The following is an 11,469-nucleotide window of genomic DNA, read 5'->3' on the forward strand; positions in this document are numbered from 1 at the left end:
CATACACTTTGATCAACATTTGGTGGAGATATATGTGGTGACATGTATTTGAAGACCACCAAGTTAATGTTTGTCAATTGTCAAAAGAAAAATATGGATATAAAATAGCAAGCGACTTAAAATTTGGAACAACTTAAAGAGCTAGGCCTTTGAGTATAGTTAGTAACCTCATTAATTTTTTATTTTTTATTTTTGGTAAATATTAACCTCAATATAAGTGCATAATGCATTGGCACTACAGTCAATATGAAGAACCAAGTCATATTTGTATGATTTTTTTTTTCATTTTGGATAAGAAAAAATTAAGGACATAAAATTAAATCTAATAGTAGGTCAAAGTTAGAATTGGTAAATCATCTATTAGCTTAGGTTGTAAACACGACCAGACAATTTCTTAATAGAAGATTTCTTGTCTCAACCATTTTTAAATGTCCACATCTATCAACACAGAATTTTATTAAGATTTTTTTATATGGGAAAAGAATGATTAAATGTCAGAAAAATGATTGATCTTTGTTTCAAGAAGTTGTGCTTTGGTTACAGTAACTGGAAGATTTTGAAAAGCCTCTAGTGGATAATTAGCCTGCAAAACTTAACACTAACATTTCATGCAATTACATGCCGATAATTCGCATATACATGGCTTTACTATCATTACCATGCACAATGACACCTCAAAGTTCACAAAAAAAAAAAAAAAAAAAAAAAAAAAAAAAAAAAAAAAAAAAAAAAGAGATTACCATGAGTCATCTGGGTTGTTTTTAATTATAAATCCATTGAGGTATAGTAGCTACTGTCACAAACACGAAACAAATGTAATCATGAAGAAAGGTGAAAGAAAAACTTTGGACACAATAATCATTGAAAGAACAAATTACTATTTGCTACAAAGAAGCTATTCATCACAAAAGAAATTTGAGATTTTTAATAACAGCAAGGATTGGAATGTCTGCATTATATTTTGCTTCAATGCTGGAGTTAGCACAAATCTCACCTGCATGGAACCAGTTGTAGATGGGGATAAGGGTTACATCAATGAACCCAAAGGTCTCACCCCCAAAGCAAGGCTTGTCTCCAAGCTCCTCTTCCAACAATTTCAAGCATTCTTTGAATCTTTCTTCGTTCTCTCTAGTTCTTCTTCTTTCATCTTCAGTACCTTTGCCCCCAAATGGAAAGTCTGCATTTCAAATCCCGGTTTTCAGAAGTTAGCTAATCAGTAGAACAATCTGCTCGAAGATTCACCATAATCAAGTCCATGTTCAGAGAAATCGAAAAAGGCATCCAAAACTTCGCTCATAGATAAAAAGCAGGACCCCAAGTGAAACAATTGCATGTCAATTAGAACAAAAAAGTGAATGAAATCTTTAATCAAGCCCAGTTACAGGATGGGGAAAACCCCCAATGGAGTATTCACTGATTTAGTCTCATAAAGAAAACACAAGCAACAACCTTAATAAGATTTTTTTTTATTTATTTTTTTATTACAGACTACCCATCAAGCTAGAAATCTAATAGGGTATGAGTTTGCACAAAAAATAAATTAATAATAGGGTATGCAGTGATCCAATCTCAAGGAGGAAAAGAAGAGGGGCCTAAATGAGAACACCAATCCTTCAAAATACCCCGCTGAATAAAATCATTAAAACTATTCATAATTGTAAAATGTTAAGTAGTTCATGTAAAAATTTGGAATCTGTAACACAACATATGACAAGCTGGAAAAAAAAAATCTTGAGAATGCATAGAGAGCCGTCAAACATCACTATTGATCGAAATCAGAATTTTTTATGATCATTTTAGAGAGAGAGAGAAAGGGGTATAGAGATGAAGGGTTTCATGATAACTTAATATATAAGAGAGAAGGGGAGGAACGTGAGAGAGGAGGGAAAAAGTGGAAGAGAGAGAGAGAGAGAGAGAGAGAGAGATAAGGAGAGTGATTTAAGGGATTTTAAAAATACGTAGAGAAAGAAAGGGAAAGAAAGGATAAGAAGGGAGAGCGTAGGAGACGGTGAAGATTAGAGTAAGAAAATCATAAAATATCTTTTAAATATAGAAAAAGAGAGGAAGGCGAGAGGTAGAAGGGTGAAGAGTTTTAAAATATAGATTTTTTTTTTTTAAATAAATCTTAAAAAATATTTTAAAAAGAGAAAATAGTGGATTTGTTTTTCTTCTTACTTTTTTTTTTTTAACATTCGGTGGTATGGATGGAGAGAATGTGGATTTTCTAAAATGGGAAGGAAATTCTTAATTATTTATTTTGTAATAAATTGATAAACAATATTGAGTGTAAGGGTACCATCAATTTATGAAAAATAATCAATAGTAAGGAAGAAAATAGTATGAAATAAAAGACATTTAAATAAGTAAGAAAGATAAAATATTTTAAAAAAATTATCTACGAAACATGAATACATACTTTTATATAATAGTATAATATATATATATATATATATATCACTTAAGATTAAAGAAGGTCGCAACACTTCTTTGATCCTAAATATTAAAAGGTTACAATATTCCCTAAAAAAAAAAATTGCAAAATCGCATTGTTGGAACCTTTATTCCTACCATGACCGTTGTGAACTGTCGATCTGGGCACATAAAATATGAACCGCTAAATTTGACCGATTTAATGTTGGTTGAAAAATAAAAAAGAGAACGGGTTGGGACTTTGGGTCTCCAAACCCACGCGTACTCCGTGAGTTACCATGGATGGTAAAGACTTCTATAATTGAAAAAGTTCCATTGCTTTAGATGGCCTCTGAGTGACACGAGAGAGAAAAGAGAGAGAGAGCGCTCTGTCCCAAACGGAAGTTAGGGCAGATGGGGCAAGACAATAGCTCCAGTGAGAAGTGACAACCACAGAATCACGCCCTAGTTTCCCTGGAAACGACCAAAGCCTCTGCAGAGTCGGTTTTGAAAGAAGGTGAATCTCTGCACTCTCTCACCCTCTCTGAACTCTTCTTCATCCTCTTCTACTCCGTGCCATCTGCTTGCTGTGAGTATGTCTAATTTTTCTGGGGTGTTTTTTTCTGTTCATGGATGGTTGTTTCAGGTTTGACAAAGCCTCTTAGCAGAAAGTCTCTGGACTTTGCGCACATTACTAGTAGGGGCTGCGGATTTTGGAACTTACAACCGAAGGTGAATCTCAGCACTGTCTCTCAACTCTTCTTCTTCCTCACCTTCTCTGTGTCATTCTCTGCTATCTCAGAGTTTGGTTCATTTTATTTATTTTTATTTTTTCTCAAAATCCGTAAACCATGGAAGGTGAAATCGCATGTTCTGGTGTTTTTTTGTTTGGTTATGGAAGGAACTGGTTGCTTTGTCTGTCCTCAAGATTCAAAGGAAATTGTGAATCATTGTTTGGGAATTAACATATTAGGCAGATTTTCTGTTACTATTCTTTTCCTATTGACTCTCTTTTTGCTATGAAATTATTCATTCAGTATTTGGTTTAATCAAATTATGCAATGAAAAGGTAGTTGCCAATGTAAAGGATTGCAGTGTGTCAACAGCTCTGGATTTGTAACTAAGAGGTTGCTTGTATGAACAACCGTTTGTGACTGAATATTAGATCTTTCTACTAAATATCACTTTTATGATTGGTAAAGGACACTGGAATTTTTTTTAACTTGTCTACTGCTGTTCAATTTGCTTCTCTGCATTTTATTCAAAATAGACCAAGTAAACATCACCCAAATTGATCTTGGATTAGTCTTACATTTTTTTTCTTCCATAGACACCGTAATTCCAGCAGTAGTCCTGATGTACCTTTCTCCTTAAAAATTTCTCATTATTTCAAAGAGCTACCCACTGCCAATACCTAGATAGTTTCTTCATATTTTCTGGAAAACTTTAATCCAAAACAAAGTGAGAAAATGAACCTGATATGTTTGGTGAGAAAACAGTTAAGAAATAGGATACATATACATACAAAAAAAGCACATGCATTCAACATCCAAAGTGACGGCTTAGGTGATCCGACAGTTGAGTGTTGCGAAGGCCAGGGTTCGGACACCCACCCCAGGGTATCTTAGGTCTAGGTGTTAACTTTGTGATGTTGTTATAATTCTATGTGCATGACATGAAGCCTCTACGGTCTTCCCGAGGTTCTGTTACTGCTCAAAATCCTGCAGCCATTCCTTGTTGAATTGTTTGTTGACCAACAATTCAGCCACAAGTGTTCTTTTATTCTCTCATCATCAGGCATGGGTAACTCCTATTCCCCCACCATGAGTCTGATATGCTGATAGGTCTATGAGGTTTATAATGCTTATAAGCTTAGTTGTCATTGGTTTTATCTAGAACGTTACAAAATTAGAACTTGTGGCTGAATTGTTGCATTATCTATTCAACCCTATAGAATAGAAAGTTTCCATAATAGGATTGAGACTGCTATGACTATGCAAAGTAGAAATTAAAAGTAGGCTTCTCTTTTCTGCATATTTTGTATATTTGTTGAACAATGGATGTTCTTTATGGAAGTAAGCCTAATCTTATTTAAAAAATAACCATTTTAATGAAAAGTAAGGATAAAATTGATTGGTCCAAGACCGGTTTGGATCTATACTGTATCGACATTGGTGCCCAATTCCCAGGAACTAAAATCTTGTGGATTCACCATGATCCTCAGCATGAGGTACACTTCGGGAGTTCGGGGTCTAGGGTTGTTTGTAATAACAGTGAATTGTAACTGAATATATTGAAGGGTATGTGGGAAAATTAATAGCTTAGGTGCTTGAATAATAATGACCTGGTTACACTTACTTTTGTAGACAAACTTTAATTATTGCTAGAAGAAAGTGTGGAAAATTTCTAAAACTCTAATGCATTGGGATTTATAAGTGGTAACTGATAAGTATGTAAAGCACCCAGCTGTGTGCAATGAGTTGCTGACTTACACTTGTTTTCATTTTCATTCATATTTCTTAAAATTTTTAAATAAATGAAATTTATATCCAATGAAGTCAACTAATTTCAACAGTTTCGTATAATTAACAGCTTGAATTTTAAGAATTTATTATTATATAATTAGATATCTAACTAACCACCATAATTAATGGACCATAGTTTTCAAGGCGGTAAGGCGATAGAGGTGTTTAAGGGTCTTTCGGAGCGCCTTAACGATAAGACGGACATAAAACGTCGCCTTATTGACTAAAACGTTCCTGTATAATTTTTTTATAAAACCAATCTATTTGGTTCAAATTCTAGTTGAATCCTATTACTCATATGCTAAATAAATATTAAAGGTTCATACTTCATATCAATGTAAGATATTCATCAAGAAAACATATCAATAAAGTGAATAAACTAAGTTCATCTTCATCTTCATCTTCATCTTCATCGATATTCAATCATTAATCATCATAACATATTAACATATAATGAGAAAATGAGAAGACGGAATAAGAAAAAGAAAAAAAAACACACACACACACACACACACACACATGGAGACATTAACATCATAACATCAGAATCCACTTGTCCAGTTGAATACAGAAGCAATATTCATTCAAGTTCCCAGTTTTCAGTTTAAAAATTAGAAGACAGATTAGAGAAGAATGGAAGAAAAAATTAAAAAAATACTCAACAGGTTGCGGTTCATAAGCAGATCTCGGCCGCAAAGAAACAAAATCAAAGGTGCGTCATTGCTGAACCATCATCTTCTCTTATATTCTTATTCCAAGGCAGCCCAAATAATATAGAATGGCCCACTTTTTTTTTTTCTGTCAAGAATAAGCGGGTGACTGCTCAAACATCATATTCTAATTTAGTAATTTAGAATTCTGTCAGTCTGGTGAAGGCGATATCTAGATATAAGCGGACACAAAAAGACCATGTTGTCCCCTACCATGAGTTAAAAATGCATGATATGCGGAAGCATCTTCAGTGCATGGGAGGGGGGCAATATGGTATTTTTGTGCTAACCTGTGTCTAGGCGTAGGCAACACTAGAGTGATAGGGTTCTTCGTCCCATAATTTCAAGAAATAAAAGAAATCGATGCCCAAAAGAAGGCTATTATTTACAATAACTAGACCGGTGTTTTAAGTAAACCTGTGTAAACGATATCATAGTGACCCCAAGGATTAGTCGGATCAAATATTGGAACACCCTGGTTATCAAAAAATAAAGAAGTTTTAACCATTAAATAACAAATAACTACAGAAGAGCTCACATGGGCCAGAGGAGGCAGTGTGGTCTTATCGAATCCACCTATGTCTAGTGTTGTCTACAACAAAGTGATAAGGTTCTTTCTCCCCGAACATAGAAAAATAAACAATAACATATCTGAGAATTGCATATAGATTATAGAATTACAGATAACAGATCAAAGTGTGTGTGTTAAACGGAGTAGAGGCTGGCAACTATCATTAACTATTTCTAGTCTAAATATAACCAATTAGCCACTTCTTGTCTTCTTGAAAAGTGAAACAATACTTAAGCAAAATGGCAAAAAGCTTGTTAGCTAACTTCATTGCATCGGAAAGAATAAGCCAGAACTCTGAAGACAATTATTATCACTAAAAGTCTAAAGCAAAATTAAAAATAAAGAAGGAAGAAAACTCACATCGTCATAACTCGTAAGACTCACCGTAGGAAGAAAAAAAAAAAACTGTTAAAAACTTGAGAGTCGTTACCTGAGAGTCGTAAGTCTCACCGTAGGAAGGAAAAAAAAACTGTTAGACTTGAGAGTCGTTACAGTCGTACGACTCTCATGTAACGACTCTCAAGTCTCACCGTATGGTGTATGATGAAGATGAAAGAAGGAAGAAGGGAGAAGAAAGAAGAAGAGAGAAAAAAAAAAAGCTCACAAAGAAGATAAGAAAAATCAGAAAATAGAAAAATAAACAATAACATACCTAGAGAGAGTGGAAGAAACCTTCGTTGGAGGTTGCCGAAGGAGAATAATAGTCGCTGGAGAAGTTGCTGAAGAAGAATCGAAGGAGGAGGGACTAGCGAGTGAGGCCGTCGGCTTTGGGGTTTTGCGATTTGGAGTGGAGACAGAGAGATGCGATTTGGGGTTTTGTCTTTTAAGTTTTAAAGTTTTTGATCCAATGCATCACATGTGCATCAAAACTTATACACCTGCTAATGAGAAAATTTAATTTAGAATCTTCATCAAGCAATTTTAATACTGTGTTTAAAAAAAAACCCCCATAAGGCAACTGCCTTTGTCATAAGTCGTCATAAGGCATCGCTTAAGACGCCTTGTTGCGCCACTGATTGGCTTATTATCGCCCCATTGATAATGCACCTTGGATTTTTGGTGGTATATTTGTTGAAGAGAATGCAAATAGAAAGTTTTTTTTTTTTTTTTGGTTAAAAAAAATTAAATCCATGTGATTTTACACAAAACAATCATCTGAGATTCACTAGATTTGCTTCTAGTAAGGATGAATATATTGTTGAGAGTTTTGTGTCGCGAATGGTGATCCAAAGTGCCTTACTTGCACCAAATTCTATTTGTGCATCCAAATTTAGCTGATTGCTCATTGGAGATGTCTTATTTTTTGTTTAATTTTTACACAAGTTTTTCGAAGATTGTAATGAATGGATAATCCATTCAATGCGGTGCTACAAATAGGTGTGACCGTTTGAATGTTGAGAGGATATTTTTGGGAAAATATTAAAACCATATAGAGGTTTGGCCAGAATTTTGCTAAGAGCTTAATGTTTTTAATTTTATTCAATTAAATAGGAGAAGATATTTTCTAGTAGGAGTGCGGCTCCAATGCCAGTGCCTTAGCCAATGAGAGGGCGTATAGGGGCATCAATCAGGATGTCGCTCCTCTCTAGTGGCTGGACAGGCTGCCAGTGAGGTCCATGTAGTCGGATGAATCTTGGCATATGCCACAGCACATAGCTGGGGTCCTTCCGACGGTTGGGACCCTCAATGGCCTCTCCAACTCTGGCTGTTGGAGAGGAGCCTGAGGCCATCGACCAGGAGTTGTGTGTCCAAGCCTTCCTAACCATTGGATGAGTCGTTCGAGAAGCATTTGTGTTGGAGTGCATCCCAATCCCATGCTCCTAAATAGATAACACTTGTCCAATTAAATATTAAAAGGTTACATCTTCTAAAAAGAGAAAAATGGCAACACCACATTGTTGCAACCCTTATTCCCACCATGAACGTTGTGAACCGTCGATCTTGTGCAAACTAGGTGGTCAAGCCATATCTTTGGCCCAAAATAAGAGTTATGATGGTTTGGTTCCCTTGTCTAGGGAGATTTCCAGGGTGTTTCCAAAGTCAACTGGATATGGATTGTGAAAACCACGAAGGACTGGTTAATGGCTTTGGTTTTAGGCTAAGTATTAGGGTTTGAGGTTTTGAGTCTGCAAGTGTCGAGAAGAACATAGTTAGAAGATTGTATCAGAATTTCTGCACAACAGCAGGAGACTCGAAAAGGAGACCTCCTGGTAATTGGGTTATTTTCGTTTTCACTTTTGAAATCAGTAGAAGCAAATCGTTTAAAAAAGAGATAGATAACCCATATTTTTCTACAATGCCCTTTTTTTTTATTGGGAGAAGTTATTGCATTTTGTATCAGCACATAAGGGGTGGTTGGTCCTCCATTCTCCAAGGAATATTTAACAGTTCAGTTTGTCCCCCAAACTAAGCATTGGTGGTAGATGGTTTGGAATCTGGAGAATGGTGGAGTGTGAAAAACTGTTCACTGGTTAACCCAATAATTGTTTTCGATTTGGTATGGAACCATTTGTGATTGTTTAACCGAAACTATTGTAACCTTAGACCTAGTTACCAGATATAATAATCTTTGATTTTATTGGAACTCATTATTAATCTTTTCAATTTTGTTTTGAGTCCATTTCTTTGGTGCTTAATATACATAAAGGTAACAGGCATATGTCTGAGTATTAAATGATAGTTTTCCAATTGGAAAATGTTGTAGTAATTAGAGACTGTTCTAGTTGTTATTAGTAGTCTAGTAATCATGTTCTAATTGTAACCTTGTCTGGGGCGTCCCTTTGGTGAGGCTAGTGATTGATGGACTCAAATCTTTTGGATCCTTGCCCCAATGCAAGCAACTTATAGTCAAGGGATTTTGCCTGGTCAAAAATTCACTATATACATTAGCGTGATCATTTTCAATTTCTTTTTTAAACTTTTCCATTTCACTTTTCCTGTTTGGTTTCAATTGGCAGGATGTCCTTCTATAAGAGTTCAATTATTATGTAAAATAAGGGGATATTTTGGTCCTTTACTTCATAAACAATAAATTGGACTTACTAAAGTAAAAGGTATTCATGACCTTTTTTGTTGTCTATGTAATCATAAGGTGTTTCCAAGCTACTGTATATTTGCCATGTGTAACAACTGTTAGACATTTCTAAGTGGTTAGAAGAAAAATGTTGTAGTAATTGGTAGATGTTATAGTTGTTATCTGAAGTCTGGTAATCCTCTCTCATTTTCTAAATGTTTGTGTCTGAATGTGTGTATAACATGTTTTCTGGTTATATTATATAGAAAGGGAATACATTTTTTTATATGGAATATTTTTCCATATTGAAAGGTATAAGAATATTGATACCTTGAATGACTTCTTGTTTTGCCAAAAAGTCTACATATATATATATATTTATTTATTTTTTCAATTTGTTAGGAGATCATCTTTAAAGTGCATTTTCCCAAGAATATTGTGAAAGATGACGCAAGAGAAGATGCCATCAGTTGAGCCACATAAAGATATAAAGATATGGAGGAAAGTCACCAGCGAGATCAGCGATTTACCAGATTCGATGGGGGGTTAGTATCTTCATATGATTATTTTGTATATTTTCTAATGAAATGACTCGCTAACCCTCCATCATTTGGATCCACCAATGCATTTCTATGTGTAGATAGGAAGGGATACGCTCCGCTAGGCATAGTGGAGTATAGTTCCTCACCCCCAATTATTTATTTGGTTATATATTCATTTTCAATATGTTTATAGAAGGAACCTAGTTCTATTTTATTTCTAGTGCTGAAATGCAGTGCAAAAATGTGTGGTTCACATCTATTCAATTTATTGAGAATGTAGATGAAGAGAACAATTTTTTTAGGTATACTCAACCAGGTTGTACTCTATGGTCTTTATACCTAATTGTGCAATGTGGGAGGGTGCTTTGGTAATTCTGATAGCTAAATATCTAGGAAAGATCAGAATCATTTATGCATCAGATTTTGGACTGAACTTGAATCATATACAGTCCCATGTATTGATGGCATCTTTCTTGTATTTTCAATTGCCCATTTTTTGACATGGAACCTCCTATAGTATTAAATTTTTTCAAATCTCTATTTTCCATTTGTCCGGATCTATTTGAGCTGAAATTTGAATTGAGGTCAGGGACCTTGGGATCTACTTGGCTTACAAATTTCAGCCTTATCTAACCCACCACATGTAGTATTCTGAAATCAGGTCATCCAGCTCAAGGATCAATCTGTTAGATTGAGATCAATCAACTTCCTAATAGGATCACCCATCTAACTTGACCATGTTGACTCGATTTTCCTATTCATGCTTTAGCTTCACTTCTCCCTTCAATTCCCATCGAAGCAGCAATATGGCTGGGCTCTGCCCTGCAACTCCAAGTTTCAAATATCAAACTAAAACCTAATTTTTTGCCCTGTAACTCGATCTTTCAAGGTCAAACTACCACAACGATGTGTAACTGAATTTTCTGGTTGATTTCAGTTTCTTACATAATACTCAACAACAACTCAGCCTTATCCCAACTAATTGGGGTTGGCTAGATTCCTACTCACAATCATACTCTAAAATTCTTTGTTTTCTAAATTGATTTTCCAGGTTTTATTTTATAACTTTGTTAAGGTTACTGTTTGAATTTCGAACTTCGAACCCTTCTTCAACCTTTGAAGTTCGAAGTTCGAACCCTACGTGAACTAAGTGAAGACGGAAGGGTGAAGACTCTCCTCATCTACTCCGGTGTTGCTGTTCCCTTGCTCCGGCGTCGTTGGCCATCTGCTCCGGTGTTGCGGTATGTTCTTCTCTTCTTCCCTGGTTTATCGCTTCTTCTCTCCTTTTTTTTTTTTTCTGGTTTATACTTTGTCGCCTATTTCTCTTCTTCTGTTTTCTGATTTTTTGTCTCTGCCCAAGTGCCCGTTTATTGCCTCTCTTCTTTTTTCTGGTTTATTGCCTCTGTTCTACTCTTCTTCTTTTCTTCTCCTCTTCTTTTATGCTCTTCTTCTCTTCTTCCTTTTTCATGGTTGCTTCTGCCCTACGGCTGCGAATAGCTGCTGTCCTTAGATTTTTTTTTATTTATTTTTTTTCTATCTTGCAGCAAGACTCTTCTTCTCTTCTTCTAACCTTCTTCCTTGCCTCTGGTATGAGGTATCGACTATTTTTCTCTTCTTCTCTTCTTCTCCTCTTTTAATCTTCTTTTTCCTTGCCTGTTGCCTCTGGTAGTCTGGTTTGTTTGACTCGTCACCTCCTCCC

General features: G+C 35.3%; 1 protein-coding gene across 19 annotated transcripts in view; it reads left to right on the top strand.

Annotated features, from left to right (window-relative positions):
* Positions 1–2,769: 2,769 nt before the first annotated feature.
* The window catches only part of LOC122091841, a 24,326-nt gene continuing 15,626 nt past the window's right edge, over positions 2,770–11,469 (top strand). For 16 of the 19 annotated variants that reach the window (XR_006144030.1, XR_006144037.1, XR_006144040.1 and 13 more), the window contains exons 1-3: positions 2,770–2,926; positions 3,056–3,141; positions 9,631–9,773. Coding sequence is in view for 2 of the 19 variants with exons in the window: in XM_042662014.1 (XP_042517948.1) it covers positions 9,674–9,773 (100 nt within the window). In the remaining 17 variants the exon portion in view is untranslated. The remainder of the gene's footprint in view (positions 2,927–3,055; positions 3,142–9,630; positions 9,774–11,469) is intronic. The other 3 variants (XR_006144032.1, XR_006144035.1, XM_042662015.1) reach the window with 1 other exon arrangement.

Source organism: Macadamia integrifolia, chromosome 10 (genome assembly GCF_013358625.1).
Source record: "Macadamia integrifolia cultivar HAES 741 chromosome 10, SCU_Mint_v3, whole genome shotgun sequence".
Classification (NCBI taxonomy): domain Eukaryota; kingdom Viridiplantae; phylum Streptophyta; class Magnoliopsida; order Proteales; family Proteaceae; genus Macadamia; species Macadamia integrifolia.